Raw genomic sequence first — 21680 nt, forward strand, 5'->3', positions numbered from 1 at the left:
AGGAAGGTAGAAGTTCCCCAGCCGGAGCTCATTCTGAGCAGACTGCACACCTGGAACCTAGGCATAGCCACGAACGAGGCTGTTCCTCCAAGAGGGAGGAAGAAGAGGAGGAGGAAGAAGAGGAAGCAAGAAGAGGGAAAAGCCAAACAGAAAAATAAAAATCACGTGATAGCTACAAGAGGTTCCTTTAAAAAAAAATCCAGATTTAGTCAACTCTATCCCATGACAAAAAGTGTATCACGGTGGACGAAGGGAAAGTGCTAGCAAGACTTCAGTCTTTTAAATCAGCCTTCCCCAGACTGCTGCTCTCCTGAAGTGCTGTGCCTGCAATGCCCAGAATTCAAATGTCAGCTGAGCATTTTGAGAATGGTCAACTCAACACTGCTGAGAGGACATCAGATTGGTGGATCTTTTCCTAAAGATTCCTCGTTCAGGAAAAGGGTTGAGGCAAAGCGTTATTCATAAAACATTAAAAGTGTACACAGGCATCCAAAATACATCATACCTTTCGGAACACAAAGCATTCTTCATTGTAAACAGGATTTAAGCCATTGTTCATCACCATCCGTGTTCGGAATTCCTTACGTATCGTGTCAGTGGGAAGGCCATACATATCCACCTCTACATAAGTACCAATTTTTTTGTCTGATAAAAATTGACCAGATATGACCTTGAAATGGAAGCATAAAAATGTTCTTGCATCAGTCAAATTTGAAATTTAATATATTCAAGTGTATGTCAGTGTTTAATTTTACTCTTATATATAACTTCTCATACCTATTCCAATCATTTATGACCTGTAGCCCTTTCTCTCTATTTTAAAGCCATCTGAGACATCTTGACATCTGAGGTCAAGTAGCATATTTCAAGTAGTCTCTTCTAGACCGATAGTTGTCGAGATGCTTCCTACCTGTACTGAACAAGTTGCTGCAATAACACCATCCACAGGAGTCTCAGAAAAAGGGTCAAATGTCCGATCAGGTCGCCGCATGAAATCTGGTTTAAGAAGGTATCTTTAAAAAAAAAAAATCAAACAAACAGAAGACATATGTTTAGATAAAACTGAAATGTTTTCTTTTTATCCCGTTACTATAAATTAAATACCATTATTGTTAGTTATCCTACAAGTTGTACGTAGAAAGTATATAATCAGCTGAAAAAAATAATAAGCATGGCAGGGTATTAAGTTTTCAGAATATATATTCGAGATAGAAAAACTAAAGTTTACTCACTGAATTGTGAAAAAAACACTACAGTAATCAGAATGAGATAATACATCATCTGAATTCATCCCAACTGAAACATTTCCTTTAAGCAATTATTAAGTCAACCTCCTCCACATTTATAATTCAACATCTTGTCACATGTTTGTTTATGATAACTAAACAAACATGTGACAAGATTTTCTACTCAATGATCGCTTGAATAATTTAACCATTTCAAGTATGGTATCCATTTTTCCTGCCACACACCCTTTTGCTGGGTTGGGACTTTGCAATACATCCACATGTCCATTTGAGTCATCCTGAGCTAGAGGATTTTAAGGCTAGAATCCATTTCAGGATCAGGATCTCTTTTTTGACAAGGGAAAAGCATGTCTCAAAACTTTTTCCTGCTACCGGAACTGCCAAATGAGACTCTTGTGGTGATGAGAGGCATCCTGTGACAATTATAATCACCTTGACGATGCTAATCACATTGCCTTTGTGACACAAAGGACCTTGTTGAAATGAAACCTAGCCATTTTGCCCAAGGCCTAATGTTTTCTTTAACCTAGACAAGGTGGTTGAGTCTAACCTGCCCTGCTCTGACTCAAAAGTCCAGTCCAAAGTTCTGATTCTGGAATTCTGCTCTGTGGCAAATGACAAAACAAGAGCAGCTGCATCAAAAGGAAATAAAGGTAGCTCTTTAATATTTGTAGGGGTTCTGTTCCAGTATAAAATCATGGATTATGAAATTGCAAATAACAAGACCTTGAGTCTGTAGGAAATGAGGGGTTAGTTTCTGGATGTTACATTCATCCTGTTTCCTCCTTCCTTCCTTCTTCTTCCTCCCACAGCCACTGCCTATAAAATGTATTTGCTCCTCCTTCTTAAAAGGCAGATCACGCTGTTGTCAGCCCAGTTGCAAGGCTCCACATGACTTCCACACAGCAGCAGATGGCCATCTTTTTTGGAGCAACTCGCTCCATTTTCTGCTCACAGCAAATAGCTCGTTCTATGCAGCTCTTTCCCAATCTTGGTGAAGGGGCCATTTGACTCCACTGCTGGACTGAATTTATGAAAGAGCTGTATGGAGTGAAGAGCCAGCATGAGTCACATGACACACGTGGGGCAACCTCCTGCATTACCGGCCACATCATCTGTTTCAAAGAAGCAGGAGCTCTGCAACCAGGCTGACCTAGTGAGATCCCCAGTGACTAAGTGAGCAGGTGGTGCAACTACATTGCACAGATGACTTAACTCTAACCCCTAAAAACGCACTTCATGTCTGCATAAAAGCCCACCCACTATTTCGTGCACACATAAAGCAACAAAAAACAATGCCAAAACCACAGATGTACAAAAATCTTTACACACGTCAACTCTCTGGATAAGGAGACCATGGAAGACAAGAGCCACTGTTGTTGTTGTTTACTTTTATGCTTATCTTTACAGAAAATGCTTTCAGGAAAGGGGGATACTGGACTAAATACTTGTGGAATATCTGTCCACAATTCAGAGTGATCCTTGATCATTCCCATCACTGCCTTTTGGATGGGCGATCAGCTCATATGGACAAGCCTTTTCAAGCACTGGCTAGGAAGTTCAAGGGATCAGCTGGAGATCTAAGTTAGAAAAGACAAAGTCAAACTAAGTATGCAAAGCTTTAGTGAGAATTCTGGAAATGCCACAAAAGTAGTCTAAGCAAAGTGGTTGGTATAATCAATTTTTTTTTTTTTTAATCTGCGCTCAGTTGTTACCCACTCTGCAGTGACTGCTTGGACGAGTCCTTTGCAGTTTTCAAGGCAAAGTGTTTCGGAAGTGGTTTGCCAGAGCCTCCTTCCTAGAGCAGAGCCCAGCTGGCGAGCGCAGGAGGCGGGGTTTCCATTGCTTTGCGCCCTTTTTGGGCGCGTGCAGTTTTGCGCTTACCGGCAACTGTTCCTGACTCCTTTTGCAAGGCGCCACCAGCATTTTTCCTCCCACCGGAGTGAGAGTACCCATTTATCTACTCACGTGAGTTTTCGAACTGTTGGGTTTACAGGAACTGGGGAGGATACAGGAGTTCACCCTGCTAACGCGAAGGCTGGACTCGAACCGCTGAAGCGTCGACCATTTCTGGCCAGCAACTTTCAGCATTATTAATATATAAAATATCATAGTTGGGTAAGCATCAAATGTATACTAAACTCAGTAGGGAAATCCCAAACCAGGGAAATCTCAATTCATAATTCAGTCTCTTTCTCAGATCATCTCCATAATTTTTCACAAATTCACAGTAATTTCCAGCTCCTCCCTTATTCTTTCCCAATCCACGTATAAGGATGTACAATTTCTCCCCTTGGAAAATAGAATACACACACATGCACACAGGATTTGCAAGAAAGAAATTTGGAAGCTTCTCAGATGCCCTCTTTAATTTACAGTTGGGGCATTAACTTTAACATTCAAATAAGGGAGAGAGATTGCCTGCTTAAAGAAAAGAGAATTGAATTACTAGTAACAGGAAATGCCTCCACATTCCAAATTGCCCGAATTTAGATTTCTAAATCTAAATTTGCTAGGCAGCTCTGATCTACTCATGATAACCTTTAATCTAATCATGAGTAGAAAATCACAGCTGTCTAGCAAATTTAGATTTAGAAATCTAAATTCGGGCAATTTGGTATGTGGCTATAAAGCTCTACTACCTTGTATTGTACTCCTTTATTTGTAAAATGTGGTTCCTCTTGTTCCTCACCCTTTCTAGCCCTCCAGGGACAGATCTTCCAGTTTTCTTTCATGAAATACAGCATCAGGCTGAATTTCTACAGCCTGTTTTTCATTTACAGCACATAATTAAAAGTGACATTGCTCTATATAATGGCAGCTGTTAAACATTGTTACTCACCCACAGGACCCGTTATATTCAAATTTCCCCTGATTCAACTGCATTGCTAGATCTGTGAAGAGATAAAAACAGTTTAGCATCTTACTACTGAGCAATAGCTACTCAGTCTTCTTAACAGTTTCTTCTTAAAAGAAACAATTTATCCTGGACAGCCAGTTTAGTTAAAATGCTAATCCCATGCATTCCATGAAATCAGAGAATATGTAATCCTACTTCAGTAGAAAAATGCAGAATATATTCATCATAATTTTCAAATTCCTATTAATTCTTCCTTGAGAAATATGAAATTCTAAAAGGGCATAATCCTCAAACCATCTTCCACATGGTGATAGTTAACACGGTTATTTTGGTGATCTTTGGCTCTCCAGTGGATTCTAAATATCAATGCATAGATGTTTTTGGCGAAACCAAGTCACGAGGATGTATTTTCTATTAGCCTTCATGTGGAGATAATGTACAACAGCACACCCTTAGCTCACTAAAGAAATAGGCTCCTATTAATTTGATGACTTCTGCTTTGCAGAGAAGCAACTGGCTTCCATACTAGCTAGTCTATCACCATTATTTTGCTTACTACAATTAAAAAACAACTTCTCTGGCTCAACATAAACAGATACTTTAACAATATTTTAATTTGACTTCTTCTCCTGGTATTGTCCCTTATCTTTTTACTCAGAAATGATTCCTATTGATTGTTTCTAGATAGAGATTTTATATATACATATATACATACATACATACATACATATACATACATACACACGTATACACAAACACATATGTATGTATGTATGTATATGTGTGTGGGTGTATCTATGCTGCAGAGTTATATGCTGATTTACTTGTACGAAGATGTATAGGAAAATGGTGTGCCTATGTTTTACTGCTTTCAATCAAATTGTCTGCTTGGCTGGACCTAGATTCCTATATTTAACCATGCGAATGAATCCTCCAGCAATGCCAGGAGCAAAAGCAACAGCATCTGGTAGAGCGCTCCTACTCCTACTCAAGCTGCCATTCTCTGAGTTTAGATTCAATGGGTATGTCTGCTTACCTGGGGTCTGATAGTTGAGTGAGACCATCTGGCATCCAGCGTTCCAGAAAATTTGAGGCATGTAATTGCTGGAATCCACTCGGCCTCCCTTTGGATATATCCGACTCATTTGCCGTTTATTATAGCTGTATTATTAGTCAAGAAAATTGGAATAACCAAACAACCAAGAGGTGGAATGATCATATCCTCACATCTTAATGTTTTAAATGTTTCAATTCATGAGACATTTGTCACAAAGTACATGTTGCATTTTATTAAGGTACTGTGTGTGTTGTTAGCTGCAAAGTTGCCTCCTTGGTTCTCAAGACCAAATGTCCTCACTATAGCTGCCTCAGGGCAAGGATACTTCACAAATTCGATTGCGTGGGTCTTCAAATAACCTAACCCGACAGACTCATTAAAAGAGGACATGTTGTAGTGAATGTTGCGTTCTAGAAAGAAAACCATAAAATGTGTTTTGTAAATTTTTCAGAATGAAAAGTTGATTAGGGGAGTATTAAAATATTACATTTTAAGAAAAAGAAAGCATTTACTTATTATATAAATAAAATAAAACTTCAGGATAAAGATATGCCCAACCTCAATTAAAAAAAATAAAAACACCCGTATAAAGTGTAAATATGGAATAAAACATAACAATATTTATCTCCTAGAAGATTTATCTTCTACCATTCTCTTATAACATTTTTGTCAAGTATTGACAACCAGATTAATTGGGGGATGAGGAATGATTAATTAAACAGGTCAAGAGGAAGAATGGCATGAAATTAAAAAATGTTTTTCAAGTTAGAAAAAGAATAAACATTGCAAATAAACTTCAGATACTTAGGATAGCCATATTTAATGGAAGAGAAAAAAGGAGACTAATCAAAATCATACCTAAAGAAATCTGTTCCAAGCAAACTCACAGTGGGGCTGCTGTGCAGTTTAACCTTCTCCTTGTAATATGCTGCCCCCAAGTGGATAATATTAAACATTTAGGAAAAGTGTTACCTTAAAAGCCCTGATTGAGATATACAGTTAGGAAGAGAAGGAACAAAACAACAACTACTACTACAGCAATAAGAAAGAAGTATTTTTTTAATCTTTTAAAGTTACCTTCTGCTACACTGAAACCTTGAAATTTTACAGGCTGAGCATAGTTGATCAATGTTGATAAGTACGGATGTATATTAGTTGTGGCACCTACATATTTGTAAGAAGCCATCCACGCTTGTTCATCTTCTGCGGTTATCACGCCCTGAAAGCATATGGAAACAAATGTGTCCATTAGTGGCAACATCTCTTGGTCCAAGTGGGAATGATTTCAAAGAATGAAAATGGCACAGAAGAAGCCTATTTATTTTTTATCAGAGCATGCATATAATGTTTACCTTTAATGAAGAAAGATATGTTGGGTGCTCAAATAAATATACTGTTACATAGGGTAACATAATTTTTTATTATCAGCAGTATTTATTATGCATCCTGGGTAACATATAACATGCTTGACTGGGTAAATAAAGCAGAGAAGAGGAGGAAAGATGGAGCATAACTATCAGGAGAAGAAAGGGACTTTATGTTAACTAATAATGAATTTTAAAAATGCAGATCAGCATTTGATTAGAAGCCTATCTTTAATTTAAATTAGGAAAAAAGAAGTGAAGAAGTCTCACAGATATTGAAGCAGGATTGGACCAGAGTGTCCTCTGCAATTTTGCCGGCATTTATGCAGCAGGACATTGCGACTTGGCCAAGTACTGACCCCTCCAGGGAAGCACCTACTTTCCCACAACACGCTTTCTTACAGCCAAGAACTTGGAATGCCGGCCATTCTCTTCTGCCCCATTCTTCAGCACTACCACCCTTGGCACCTAATGGTAGCCACATCCTCTCCTCCTTCCTCCTCACGTTAGGAGAAGAATATAGAAAGGCACCAAAATCATGGTCTACCACTTTCCACTTTCAATCAATTTGAACAAAGAGAAATAGAAGGGGACAGGCACTAAGACAGCCTTCTTCAACGTGGGTGCCTCCCAAGTGTGTGGACTTCAACTCCCAGAATTCTCCAGACATTTCTAAGATTCTGCATGGACACCCACATATCTGAAGGGCATCCAGGTGGGGAAGGCTACTGTAGTAGCTGCTTTTTACCACCAACACAGTAGAGGAGGTTCTGCTTTAACTCTCCCAAGGGCTGTCTGTCACTCTATTTTCTGAAGAACAACCACTGTTGCTTCCTATGATAATAAAAGATAGGATACTTTCTCCAGCCATGAAAGTATAGCTAGATTTATATAGTAGAACTCCTAACAATGGGAAGAATGGGTACAAAGCAAGACATTGTCGTAGCAAGAAGAGAAGCTTCAACATATATATTACAATATAATATGCAACCTTCACATCTTGGCATACACTGGTTGGATTCACAGAATCATAGCAACTCACTAATGTAGCTTTACAGATGTTTGCATAAGTGTTTGTGGAAATGTTCAGGCTATGCAATAATCCATATTGCAAAGAGCTGATACTCTTGCATATGCAAGAGATGATTTGTACATGGTTTATAATTTTTTTTCTCATGCAAGGCATGAGGGAAACTCAGTTGATGTGAGTTGACGTCTTCATGTGAACCAGTACTTCTGGATCTAATTGACTGATACCTCAATATTAATTACCAGTAAAAAAAGACAAGGCAGTCTCCATTGACAACTTTAACTCTGTAAGCTGCCCAGAGTCACATCAGTGAGATGGGCAGCTATATAAATTTAGCAATAAATAAATAAATATTGTTAAGTTGTCCATTTCATAATTCAAAGATGGAAACAATTTGGAAGATTTTTCACAATAAGTACTAATAGACATGTCCCATGATTAATTCTGCCTCTTAAGTTCTTGAAATAAAGATTGTTTTAAGCAGCAGTAATTTTGTCTCCTGTTCACTTTCCTTCCCACAATACCCAGTCCCTCCCCCAATTACAGTTTTAATATAATAGTTGGAAACTTTGCTTTCCTTCCCCAAATAAAGTATCTTTTTAAAAATATATATATAAAGTTGCTATTGAATATTTTTATAGCTGCCCAGAGGTAGTAAATGATTAGCAATGAGAATTCTATCCTCCATCAGAAGAATGACTACATATGTGGGATGTTGTTATTGCAAGGGAAAGGATAGAGAACGAAACCCGTAAAACAAATTGAAATCTGTTCATCAGCCCATATTCTTCTGTGCAAGTGAAATATAGAATGAAAGGACAAATTTTCATATTTTTATATCACAGTTTTTCTAGATATTTCTCCTGGTTCATAATCAAATGTCTGCATGCCTTTATGCTCTTTGAAACGATACGTATCCAGCACAGGAAGGACAAAATACAGTTTTCTTACAGAACAAAGACAATACTGCTGGCCTAATACTAGGCCAGTTAAAGGATGTAAACCCAACGCCTCTGTAAAACAGGCACAACTCCATATAAGAAGGGAAGAAATACTGTACTCTGTAGGCCCAGGATTCAAAATATTGGAAGAGAAGACAAATATGGAGAAGAGGAATGGGGGAAAAAGAGATCCAAGTGAAGCATTTTCAGAAGAATGTTTCACATGCAATCCCAGCCCAAAGAAAAGGAAAAGAAAAATAACGCTAAAGTAGAAGGGAACATGGAGAAACAAAAAGGAAGTCAGAGTGGCTGCTGTATGTCCATGTAGACATCTGTGTTAGCTGGGAGACCAAGCTCATGCAGGCCTTCCATCATCCAATGACCCTGTAGGTCAGACTGAGGGTAAGAGCAGGCTTTACACTTCCTGTGCTCTCTAAAGAAAAAGATACCATGATACCAGCTACCAAATCCTCAGCTAGCCAAATAAAGAGGCAATGATGCAGGGCATTAAAAATACATTTTACAAAGCAGCTTTGTTAAAAACAGAAAAATAAAAATGTAGAAGCTATGAAAAATATCTCATGGGTCACCTTTTTATTGTTTTCTTGTTCAGAATCGTCCACAGCCTATGGGGAAAAATATAGATATTATCCAAAGATGTTGCAAAATCACACACTCAAAACTCAAATGCGGAGAGAGGAAATGCTTTGGGCATGTCTCTTAAACACTGAGTTAATGTTTGTACGCAGGTAAAAGTTTCAATTTCTGTTCAAAAGCAACATGGTTGATAAGATGGAAAAAGGAAGACACTCTGATCAGAAAGAAAGAAAAAAAGGGAGGTCCTTGATCGGGAACTATACTGTGGTGGGGGTCCAGTCTAGGTAACAGATATTCCTGAGTTAAAAACAGGCAAACTGAAGTTGCTCAGTGCTTATTTTTAAAGGACCTATTATTACTGGTGAAAAAAAATCTCTTGTTTGCTTAGGGGATTGACCAATTTACTGAATGTATGCCCCTCTGCAATCAACTAATTTTCAGGATTCTAAAATTGCTTGATATTGAGTTCTACATATTGGGGAAACAGATACTGAAAATACATACAATTCTATCCCTGATGTTAATGAAAAACGTGGGGTAACACTGGAAGACGCTTTTTTGCTCACATACTACATAACTGGACTTTGAAAACAAACCAATCAGCCCAAATGACAGTGAAGCACATACTTATTAAATGGAGGGAGTTGGCTCATTAATTAACTAGAAACATACTATGACATAAAGGGAATCTCCATCTTAATTATATCCAAGTTGAAATTCCAGAGGAAGAAAGAAAAAGCAACTGAGCTATTAGAACTTTTGAACCAGCAACCCAAGAGGGTTTTTTTTAAAAGTTGCAAATAAAAAAAAAACAACAGCTGACAACAAGCAAATATTCTGCTTCTACAGCTCCCAAGATAAAAACCAGAAAACAGCTACATAAGAAGGAAGAAGCCAGAATTCCAGGAGGAGCAAAGTTATAAAGTAGTTCAGAATTCAAATGTTTCCCTGGGTGAGCAGGTTTGGATGTGTTTGCTACTGGAATACTCTGTTAACAAAGAGCATTCTACAACAACAAAAATTAGATATCGCACGGAATGTTCTGTTAACAAAGAGTCATCTGGTCCTTAGGTGGAAGAGCAAGCTGTCCCAGTCTCCAGAAGAATTACTGTAATACTTGTTCTTTCTTCCAGCTGGTCTCCTGCTATTATCTCAAATTTGGCCCTTAAATTGTTTCTTCTACTACTTTTCAGACACTTGTTTTTTACTACTCCCAGTATCAGTGAGAAATTATTCAGAATAGGCACCAAGTGCTCAAGAGATTAAAAAAAAAAAACTCCTAGCACTCCAGCCCACCAGCAGTGACTATCAAAGGAGAATGTCAGGTCTTGTCTTTGTAACTTTAATTCAAATTATATACGTGAGGGCAGTACAATATCCACTGGGACTCCCATGCAGCCTTTTATTGAGAGAACAAGAATCGAAATCTATGATTTGGGATGGTCATGGATGCAGGGCATTTTCTGAGGACCAACTCCTGATGTATCAAAATACAATATGGCCTGGATGAATGGATACTGCTTCCTATTTAAAATATAATTAAGATCTGAAATGCCATACACAATTTTTTAACCCACAATACATATTATGGATCTTATTCTCTTGGCTGTCTCAGTAGGGAATCTTTTAATTAAATATACATAGACAAAGCTGTCTTACTTTTTTAATGTGATTAGCTACAGATTCTTTTTGGCTCAGGTCATCTGCAGAAAGTTCACTTCCAAATTTATACTCTGGATGTGCTTCCTCTTCTTGATCCCCTATAAAACAATGCAGTACAAAAGGGAGTAAAGGGTCAGAAAAAGACAAAGAAAGCAAGCAGTAAACCAAAGGTATCTATAAAAGCAACAGAAAAGTTTCTTAACTATTTACTAGCTTTTATCCATTAAAGGAGGTCATGCTTTACTTCATGTAAACACAATGATAGTTAAAACATGGATTTAACCTGTTGTATTAAAAGTTGGCCCTCAAGTTTCTCCCATATCTGTTCATGGACTAATCACCCATAATTAGTTCGTTTACTGATAGATAACAAAGAAACAGAGAATAACTCACAGAAGGGCAGATGATACACTGTTCACTCAGTGCTTGGCAGCTGGATGAATCTCCCAGTGTTGTTTTGTTTTTTAACGTTAAATTCACATTGTCCCATTCATACATTTCCCTTAAAGCCAATTCGCTATTTTTCATAAACGGTTTCTCTCCCTTCAATCTATCCCCTCTCAACCTATCTAGTTTGAAAACCTCTATGTTTAGTTGTAATTTGCTTATCAAACCTTGGCTGTAGCTGAGAAGGGTGTCAAGGACTATGTAACAAGTTTTGGGAGGCTGTGTGGGATGTCTGTGCTACAGATGATGCTCCCTTACTACAGAAAAGAGCACAATTTTTTTTTTAATGAACTGCCTGCACTTTCTGCACATAACCTTAAATTCAGAACCCAAAGATAAAGGTAAAAGTGACTACTATAAGTAAACAATAAATATAAGCTGACAAGTCAAAGGCCTCATTCTAAGGCAAACTGTCCAGTGTGCTATCAGCTAGCACACTGCAGCCATCACCAGGAGGAACTGAAAAATATGACAAGTAAAAGAACCACTTTACCACTTTCTATCTCCTCTTCATTATCATCTTCCAAGATGCTGACAGGAGCAGCTGTTTCACCAGCTTCCATCATACTTTTCAAAGTTTCAAGCTGTTCTATTTAAAAGAGACATGTGTACATATCCATACAAAAAGAAAACAAGATTTTATAATCCAATTATGAAAAATCATTCAACTAAGTCTTGATTCTGAAGTACTGCATAAGAGTTGGATTCCAATCTATCCTTCAACAGGTTCAATATTTCTCGTTACTGGTATTGGAATAATACTGTACATTATTGTTCAAAATTACTGCCACATGGCTAATCACAAAAAATATACATATTCGAGAACATATGAATGTGGGTGGTGATGTGATAACTTCCTACCCTGGTTACAAGGTGCTGTAGCATGTAATTATATTATTTGTGTGATATTTCTCCCTTGATAACACTATACAGACACAGCAATTCCCTAATGGCAGAAACAAGACATAAGCACTCATGGGTTAAAATGACATCTACCACTAAACTATGGCCAAAGTGCATGAGAAATATTAATAATCTTAGCTCGTTTCAATTAACATTATATTCAGTTATATTCACACAGGTAAGTGTGTGCAGGATTACAGATATTCTACAAAAAATAATTAGTCCCACCAATGTGGCTAAGAGCTAGCGTGGTATCATGGTTAAGGTGCTGAACTAGAAGCAGAAAGAATTAGGTTCTACTCCTCTCTCAGGCATGAAATCCAGTTGGGTGACCTTGGGCCAGTCACTTTCTCTCAGCCCAAACTTGCATTAGGCTGTATGACAGCTGGCTGAAAAACAAAGCCCTTTGTTGCATCACGCATTGATAAGCTTCAGTGTAAGAACTAGGCGAGCACAGTGTAAAACAAGTGGACCCTGTAACTCACTGGAATAAATACTAACAGCAGCAACAACAACGAAGCCAGTTGTTTTACAGGAGGAATATCTGCGATTTCTTTTACCTAATTTCAAAAGTTGAAGATGAGTTATCTGAACGGCCAGTTCTCTAACAGTTTTACAAAGTCAGTGTCATCTTGCTGAACCTAGGAGACATGCTTTCTCTGTGACGGCATCTGCCCTGTGGAACAGCCTCCCCCCAAGACCTGGAGGTTCTTTTGGCCTCCAATGAAGACCTGGCTTTTCCCTAGGTGTTGGACCAGGATGCTAGATGAGTTCAATATAGGTGTGGTTTGTGTTTTGAGTTTGTTATATGGTGTTTCAGTTATTATATTACAAATATTTTAAGTGTGTTTTTTGCTATGTTTACAGAGGTCTTAATTTAGCGTTCTACTGTAAATTGGTTTTTAGCCAACCAGTTATGTTCAGATTTCTTTTTCTTTTTAATCTGCACTCAGTCGTTACCGACTCTGCAGTGACTGCTTTTTTGGATGAGTCCTTTGCAGTTTTCAAGGCAAGGTGTTTCGGAAGTGGTTTGCAAGTGCCTCCTTCCTAGAGCAGAGCCCAGCTGGCGAGCGCAGGAGGCGGGGTTTCCATTGCTTCGCGCCTTTTTTGGGCGAGCGCGGTTTCCAGCAACTGCTCCTGACTCCTTTTTGCAAGGCACCGCCAGCATTTTTCCTCCCACTGGAGTGAGAGGACCCATTTATCTACTCACATGAGTTTTTGAACTGTTGGGTTGACAGGAACTGGGGGAGGAAGCAGGAGCTCACTCTGCTACGCGAAGGCTGGGCTCGAACCGCTGAAGTGTCGACCATTTCTGGCCGGCAACTTTCAGCGTCATTAAGCTGCTGCGCCATCGCGTCCCCCTATGTTCAGATAGTCCTTGCTTAATGACCGTTTGTCTAACAACAGTTGGAAGTTACAATGGCCTTGGAAAAATGCTTTACAACCTGTACTCACACAACTGTTGCAAACTGTCACACCAGCCCTGCGGTCACATGATTGTGATTTGCAACTTTTCTTACAATGGTTGTTAAGCAAATCACCGTGGTTGTTAAGCAAACCATGTGGTCATTAAGCGAATTCTGGCAATAAAATCCATTGGGGAAGCTGAATTCGCTTAATGACCATGTGATTCACTTAATGACCATCATAAAATGTTTGTAAAATCAGGTTCAGTCACGTGGTGACTCGCTTAACAACCACCCTGCTTAACAACCAATTTTATGGTCCCTATTGTGGTCATTAAGCTAAGACTACCTGTATGTAAGATAGGCAGCCATATACATTTTATAAATACCTACATACATGCTAGAACAGCTTTCTTCAATTTCTGATCCTCCAGATGAATTGGGATTCTTAACTTTCAGCCTTGCCAGTAGGCATAAGTGGCCATATCCGCTGCAGGTTGAAATCTCAATACGTCTAGTGATAATAAGGGTAAATGCAAAAACCTTTGACCCTCAAATGTAGGCTTCTCTAGAAGATGTCATTTCAAGACTTCACAAATAGCTAACAATGCAGCAGAGTGGAGCCCTACTCTTATTAGGAAACAATGGAAGTTACCAACGCACAATTTAAGCAACAGTGCTTTTCCATTTAAACGCTGGGTGTTCTGAATGCGTGTTACTTACTTTTTTCCACCTCTGGTTTCAACCTTTTGTTTTTAATAAGAATCTTTCTTTTCAGATCATTTGGGGAGGGCAAGGGCCTTCCTGATTCGAGCTGCAAACAAAGAAAGAGGGATAATCAGAAAACACACCCACGCCTGACTTTTGTTCCTGTTTTCCTCACAATTATCATGGTTGCAGCAGTTATGCACGCGCCCCCTCCCAAAGGAAGAAGAGTCATTTGTGACTTGCAGAAGCCTGTTAGAAATACATTCCTCCTTTTAAAATTGAACATAGTAAGATACCTAGCAAATTATCTTCTCGCATTTGCCAATTTAGGTTATTACGCTTCAGACCTCATGTACTCCATAGTGTTTTTTCAAATGACAAACTAAAACAAAACTGGTTTGAATTAAAAATGTCTCTAGGAAGCAGTGAGTATAAGCAGGTTTTGCTAGCCCTTAGCGTACTTTGACTGAAACACTGTGCAGATCCCATGACAAAACACTGCAGTACAGAGTTCAGGACTGCTCCAGGTTAGGTGGTCGTGCCCTCTCTAGCACTATGCATTCCATTTCCTCTCCTTCCAGTTTTTCATTTTTCCCTGTCTGAATACCTAGTCAGCATTTCAGGGCCACTAGGCCTCCCTGGTCCCCACTGGGTTTCTTTGCTCATTGTCCTGTCCCAAATTTTTTATACCAAGTTTGCTTGCACTTCTGCAAATTGTGTGACTCTTCCAATCAGGTGATAGCTTTTTCCTCATTCTAGCTTATATGCCAACACCAAACATAGAGAATGTAAATATAGAATGCAACTACACCCTACTCAGATCGCATCTCAATAAAGGAGGAGTATCCCAGAAGACTGGGAGCTTTTTGGATCAGGCTGCATCCAGTCTTGGCTAAGTGCTAGAGATTTTAGCATTTAAATGTCATGTGGATCAGTCACAGCCATTACCATGAATGGAACAATCTCTGTTAGGAAAATAGAGACCAACAGGGGCAGAGTAAAGGTGGAGGTGAGGGGATATTACTTTTTTTTTTTTTTTTTTGCTGTTTATTTTAGCAGATGCTATAACTGAATGTCATAGAAAAATATGTCTGTATATGTATAACATATTTAGGCAAATGGATGAACAAAACTGCATATATTAGGCAAAATCTGCAAAAATGTGTATTTTAAATCAAATTTGCATGCAAATGCATACCCCTCTGTATGGACTTCTTTCTAAAAAATTGCAAAGCATTGCAAAAACAGAATACTTTTAAGGTGGGAAAAGTGAGAAGCAAAGTAAGATCAAACTACAAAGATTTACCGAGGCCTATGTGAAAGGATAAACTTAAAATAGTTTTCAGTGAAAATATACATACAGAGAACATGCTTGCAGCCCCCCAATCAGAACCATCAAACTGTGTTTTGAAGATTACACAGGAAGAGATACTCTTCTTTAAAATACCACCATTAACTGGGAAAGACATGTAAAAATAGATACTCCTTGAAGCACTTCTTTATAAGGCAGGAGGGCGATGGCTTCTATAAATATCTAGGAATGATGAGTTCCAAGTATAAGGTGCTGACAAAGCAAAGGAGTTTGGGTAATAAAACAGTAGATGTAATCTGAAATCTGATTAAAATAACGATAGTCAAGAAACTCTAGGCTCTAGAAAAATATGTAGAGACAATGAAGAGGAAAAATAGTCAGCAGCAACAGAATTCAAGGTCTCTCTCATGCCAAATGGTTTGTCACCCAGCCAGTGTTTGTTTGTTTGTTTATTTATCGTATTTATATAGCCACCCATCTCACATAAAAGTGAGTCTGGGCGACGTACAACAATTGAAAAGAATAAATACATAAAAAACAATCACAAGTGAAAATAACTATAAAAAGCACACAAAACAGAGAGGATGATATTAACCACAATAAGGAAGCCATTGCAAAATCCTCCTGGTCCTCTGGGGCTCCCAGGCCTGGTATCATAGCCAGGTCTTGAGGGACTTGCGGAATGTTGAGAGGGATGGAACTTATCTCACTTCTGGGGGGAGAAGATTCCACAAGGCGGGCGCCATGGCAGAGAAGGCCCGCCTCCTGGGACCCGCCAAATGTAATTCCCTGGCAGACAGGACCCGCAGCATGCCTTCTCTGCCAGACTTGATGGGGTGGGCAGATGTAACTTGGGAGAGGTGGTCCCTCAAATAACCCAGCCCCATGCCATGAAGGGCTTTAAAGTCAAAATCAGCACCTTGAATTGGACCCAGAAGCAAACTGGCAACCAATGCAGTTCATGGAGCAGAGATGTAACATGTACCAGTCTAGGGGTGCACATAACTGCCTGCGCCACTGCATTTTGCACCAGCTGAAGCTTCCAGATACTCTTCAAGGGCAGCCCCATGTAGAGCGCATTACAGAAATCCAAACAGGAGGTGACTAGGGCATGAGTGACAGTAAGTATATATATATATACATCTAGGGTACATTCTCTATACTTGTAAAGCTTCTCTTGCTCTTGCCATCAAATTTCCAAACATTTTTACAAGAATACTTAAAACATAACAGTTGGAAGATCCTTACTGGATGTGTTTCTAGTGGCTGTTTTAAGAGAAGATCTCCAAAAATATCTTCACAGTACTTTGACATTTTGTATTGTTGGTATTTGCTGGAAAAGAAGCATTATTATTAACCAACCAAAAGTACAAAACTGAACAGAAATTAGAACATGTAATGCCTTTCAAGTGTATTAGAGGTTGTTACATCACCGTTTAAAACCCAACATTGTAAAACAAGTTACATATACCCTTGGTAATGACAGAAAAGTCTTAAGAGTGAGTTCAAATTTATCAGTGACTAGAATTACTTCATTAGCAATTGTGTCCCTACTTTGAATTTTACCATAATTTCCCTTTCACTACCCCAATGAAATTCAGTATAAAAAAGGTTTAGTACTTCATAACATACCTGCAGTGATTTTCAAAGGACAGGATGACAGGATAGTCAGATGTTACAAAGGCAGTTTCCTTAATAGCTTGAATCACATCCTTTAAAAATACAAAGTGTTTTTGTGTACATGTATAAATAAACTCAGGTGCAATCTAGAGCATCTTAAACAATAGGAGAGATGCCTCATTGTTCACAGGGAAAATAAGAGTTTCAGATTAATTTTTTCAGTGGTGCTCTGCATCAAAAAACTGGATACAGCAGTATGCTTTGCAAAATTCTCCCTGTTTCTGAAAGTGGTTAGTGTGGGGTTCAGACCAGTCCTACCATTAGGCCTGGTGAAGCAGCCATCTCAGATAACAGATGCCAGAAGACAATGGTAGACCTTTCAGATGCTTTAACCTTACTGAGCTTTCACACCAATAATGGCAACGCATGCTCACAGCTGGCCTTGGTGCCTGCCTTCTGCTCCATAAGTAATTGTTGCTGTCAAATACAGTAGGGAAGTGTCCCATCACGATGTTGAAATAAGTGTCAAGAGCCAAGATGACTGGCTTCTGAACATTCAGTATGGAATGTGGGGAGGACTGATGATGGCAAGTCACTAACACTCTGATCCATACTGGCCTATTTATGCCAAATGTTGCTTATTCATAGTAGGTGTCTTCACCTTCCTTTTCCATCGACAAGCAAGAATAACCTCAAACCCAACAGAACCAGAATGCATTCTACTCTGCAGAACAAAGAACATTTCATGAGCAGTGGTACCATGGGGGACAGAGAGGATTCTTCACTTGCTTGGATAAAAAAAAAAAAATACTGAAGAGGATGCTTGCAGCTGAGTCTACGGCAAATCTAGAAGAAAATAAAAATCGTAGGAAGTGATTACCTTGAACAGAATGTCTGTACACATGGCCTTTCCATGTGTTATTATTGGTTCTTGATCTTCACCTTTTCCATCCCAGCAGTCAAGTTCGACACACCTAGAAGCCAAAGGGAAAGAAAGAATATTGGAATATTGAAGTCACAGCAGTAAAGATTAAAAAAACAATATAATTCCATTCAAATTATGGGTAAAAATAATATAGTTTTAAATAAGTTATATTTTTGCACAAACCATCTGAGAGAAAGGGATTAAGGAATATATATTTATTTCCTTAGTTGGATTTGCAGTTTCATCAGACTTACTTTTGCAGGTAATTAAAAATAGCTTATATGTATGCAAATGAAGTGCATGTGACCCCAGTATAATTTATTGTTCATCTGCTGGTAATCCATAATAAAGGGATCAGCATTCAAATGGTTAAAAAAAAGCCCCTTACTGTGTTTTGTTTGTCCTATAACGTCTTTCAAGATATTGAGATATATTTCTAGAAATCCTATTAATAAGTTTTCAATATTGAATACTGGGTTTGTTACATATGTGCATAGGGTTGTAGGTATAATACACATATACACATGCAGATCCCCCCCATCAAATCTGATGGTGAACTAGCTTTATTGAATTATCTTCAGTCTTAGTCTCTCTTGAAAATATTCACTTAAGGCACCATCAAGCACATCTCACCTGCATCCAGCCAAGAGGACTTGTCTGTACATCTCCACAGATGACTTTCCACCAAACTGTCTTCCTGTGAGATATGTGTTGTGGGAAGAGCTAATAAAATAGTGAGCCAGAGGATGTTCCATTTCTTGATATAGTTCTAAACGGTCTAGGAAGACAGGAGCATTCTCATCTGACATCAAGTACCGACAAAACCCATCACTTGACATGACACCTGAAAAGGACAATATGTAGTGTTAGAATGCAGACTTTACAATTATTCTAAAACTGGGCTTCTATGCCAATATTCATTCCTTTAATCTGAGATGTCAATTTGATGAGGAAGACAAGTGAAGGATTTCTTGATTCCTGGTTGTGTTATAAAGGCTATCAAGCCTTTTAATTCCCCAGGGCTCTTTCCTGAAAGAGAACCAGGTTCAAAAAGAGATGGCTCTTCCAGAGTTACGCAAAGGCATTTTTTTCCATCTTAAGAGGCAAGATAGGTATAGGATGTCCCAGAACTATGGGATGAACCAGAGCATTCCATTTGACTCTATTTTTAAGGAAAGACCCCTAGCCAAGAAATGTTTGGTTGCCTAAATCACAGAATAGAAATGGAAGTCAGTTTGGAAATCAAGTCAATTAATCTATCCCCCTTCTCACAGTTTTATCTTCAATGCAAGAAGAAAATACTGGTTAGGATCATAAGCCACTTAGAACTTTAAAAATCAGAGCCAGGCCAGCACTATGAACTGAGCTTGGAAATATACTGGCAGTCAGTGCAGGCAGCAAAACATTGGCCTAATAGAACTACATCACTATAGTATGTGACTGTGACTCCTAAGCTGGGAGCGTGGCTCCAACTGATCCCAGGAACAACATCAGAGCTCTCTGTCCAGAAGAGTGCAGTGCTTTCTATGTATGTATGTATGTATGTATGTATGTATGTATGTATGTGTGATGGAACGTTGTTATGAAGGCCACGCTCAGGGAGATAAGCGTTTCCTTAGCCCCCAGCAGGAGTGTGGGAAGTTTAAAAAGATGAGACTGGCACCACCCTAAGGAATTCACGGTGTTGTGGCTTGCTGGCTTGGGAACTTAGGTTCAGTCTGGAGAGATTTCTGTCTTGAGGTGGAAGCTAATAAACGCAATAGAATTGTATTGCACTGTCTCATGGAGTTCTTTGGGCTGAACCTGACAGTATGTATCTCTTGGATCAGTTTTACTGCACTGGCAGTCTGAGACCAGAAGAATAAAAATAGAATAATTTGCCTCACGGACTCTTTTCAAAGATGGACAAAGTATATCAATAATGTTATCTACAATGAGACAAAAGTCAAGATAGCCTACGTATTGAGTAGCTGACCACAAGAAAGCTGAACTTTTAAACAGAAATTACTGACATCCACCACTTGTTTTTACCTTTGTTTTTCAAATCTTCATCTGGTTCATATGTTTCAATTATTTGCATTGCTCTTTTAGGATCAAAGAATGGAAATAGAATTTCATTCAGCCGAGGATCTCGCTGATGCTAAGGTAAGAAAAAACAAGACTGATGAAATTGACTACATGCTGCTTTGCTTCTACAAATCTTTCATCAATGCTGGTAATATTCAGGAGGGGCTTGCTTTTAAAGTCATTTAGACTTCTACTTTTTTTTTCTTGAACTTTTTTAAGATCCACATTTTTACAGGTAAATTAATTTTATTCCATGTTCTGTATAATTCTGTGCTCTAATGGTACATTAGTACAAATGACTACAATGACTACAAATGTTCACAAAGAAACAAATTCATGCAATAAGAATAATCATTCATCATAATAATCATTTATCTACTGTTCCATACCATAATTAATAAAATATTCCCTACCTCAGTCTCAGACTAAAATGCTTTTGAAATTCCCAATATATCACTATTCATATATGAAGAGGAAATGTATAGAGAAAGGAATATGAAAATGTACAGTACAGGTGGCAATGAATGTTTAAAGAATTCTTGGCATTCAGTAAATAACTTCAGTTAATTTACTTCTGAGTTAACTAACAAGAGAGCAAAAATTTGGAGAGGGATCAGATGACAAATACTGGGGTTGGAGGTGACTGGTGTACCTTCTATACCTTATATAGAATTGCTAGTTTTCCAAATATTTGAGTAACTAGAAAGTCTACTGGACTAGGTAATATATGTCTGATGGGATCTGTGCTCATTCTAGCAACAAACTACATTAGAAACTTTTTGTATTAATCTATGATTATCAGAATTGTTATTTGAAGAAATACATCTTTGGGTAAAGTTTTGTTTATACTATATGTTTTTTAGAAATAGGAAATTGTAATAGTATTGGGAATGACCTTGGGAGACAGGAAGAGCTGCAGCCTAGACAACAGTCTGATAAACAAAATTTGAGCCTAAAGGGGTGGTGAAATTGTCTCAGAAAGCCCCCTCCCTAGTTTTTGGGAGAGTAAAAGTGAAGGAAAGGAGGGGTACTTTCAGACTTGGAAGATTCTGTTAACCTTGCAAGTCTATTCTGTAACCTTACAATGAAGATAGAGCTAGTACTCCTGGTTGCGCTTCTTGTCTGGACTACCTTGCAAGGCTAACAGAAACTGCATTCTGTTATCTTCTGTTCAGCCCAATCCTAACCAAATTTACTCTCAAAGTAAGTCCTATTCAGTCCTCTCCTAAGATACTAACTTGGCTTCAAATTAAATACTAATGGGAATCTGCGTAGCATAAAGACTTTCCTTTAGTACAATGGACTACAGTTCCTGCTTGATCTTCCATTAAAAAATGACATATATGCAAATGAAAGCAAAATAAATCCTTTTACCTAGATAAGCCTTTAGTTGGGGACTTAAAAGTAAAGAGGTTTAAAGATGGAATGCAGAGCACCCTGTGTTGTCAGTCAACAATTCTGGAGATGCCAATATGTTCCAAGGAACATCTGTAGCAATTTCTTAAATATTCTGGACATTCTCTGTAATATCTAG

General features: G+C 38.4%; 1 protein-coding gene across 18 annotated transcripts in view; it reads right to left on the reverse strand.

The window, feature by feature from the left end:
- Positions 1 to 21680, reverse strand: part of PLCB4 (phospholipase C beta 4) — a 172439-nt gene that overhangs the window by 36114 nt on the left and 114645 nt on the right. For 17 of the 18 annotated variants that reach the window (XM_088134673.1, XM_088134638.1, XM_088134656.1 and 14 more), the window contains 15 exons: positions 20111 to 20219; positions 18713 to 18923; positions 18035 to 18128; positions 17167 to 17246; positions 16783 to 16867; positions 14238 to 14328; positions 11699 to 11794; positions 10756 to 10856; positions 9090 to 9125; positions 6242 to 6383; positions 5490 to 5574; positions 5144 to 5268; positions 4090 to 4141; positions 911 to 1013; positions 506 to 670 (listed from right to left, as the gene is read on the reverse strand). In XM_088134673.1, the coding sequence (XP_087990799.1) occupies positions 506 to 670; positions 911 to 1013; positions 4090 to 4141; positions 5144 to 5268; positions 5490 to 5574; positions 6242 to 6383; positions 9090 to 9125; positions 10756 to 10856; positions 11699 to 11794; positions 14238 to 14328; positions 16783 to 16867; positions 17167 to 17246; positions 18035 to 18128; positions 18713 to 18923; positions 20111 to 20219 (1575 nt within the window). The remainder of the gene's footprint in view (positions 1 to 505; positions 671 to 910; positions 1014 to 4089; positions 4142 to 5143; positions 5269 to 5489; positions 5575 to 6241; positions 6384 to 9089; positions 9126 to 10755; positions 10857 to 11698; positions 11795 to 14237; positions 14329 to 16782; positions 16868 to 17166; positions 17247 to 18034; positions 18129 to 18712; positions 18924 to 20110; positions 20220 to 21680) is intronic. The other variant, XM_088134698.1, reaches the window with a different exon arrangement.

Source organism: Python bivittatus, unplaced genomic scaffold, assembly GCF_059951505.1.
Source record: "Python bivittatus isolate LINGU-HERP-01145 unplaced genomic scaffold, Pbiv_v1 ctg000020_np1212, whole genome shotgun sequence".
NCBI lineage: Eukaryota > Metazoa > Chordata > Lepidosauria > Squamata > Pythonidae > Python > Python bivittatus.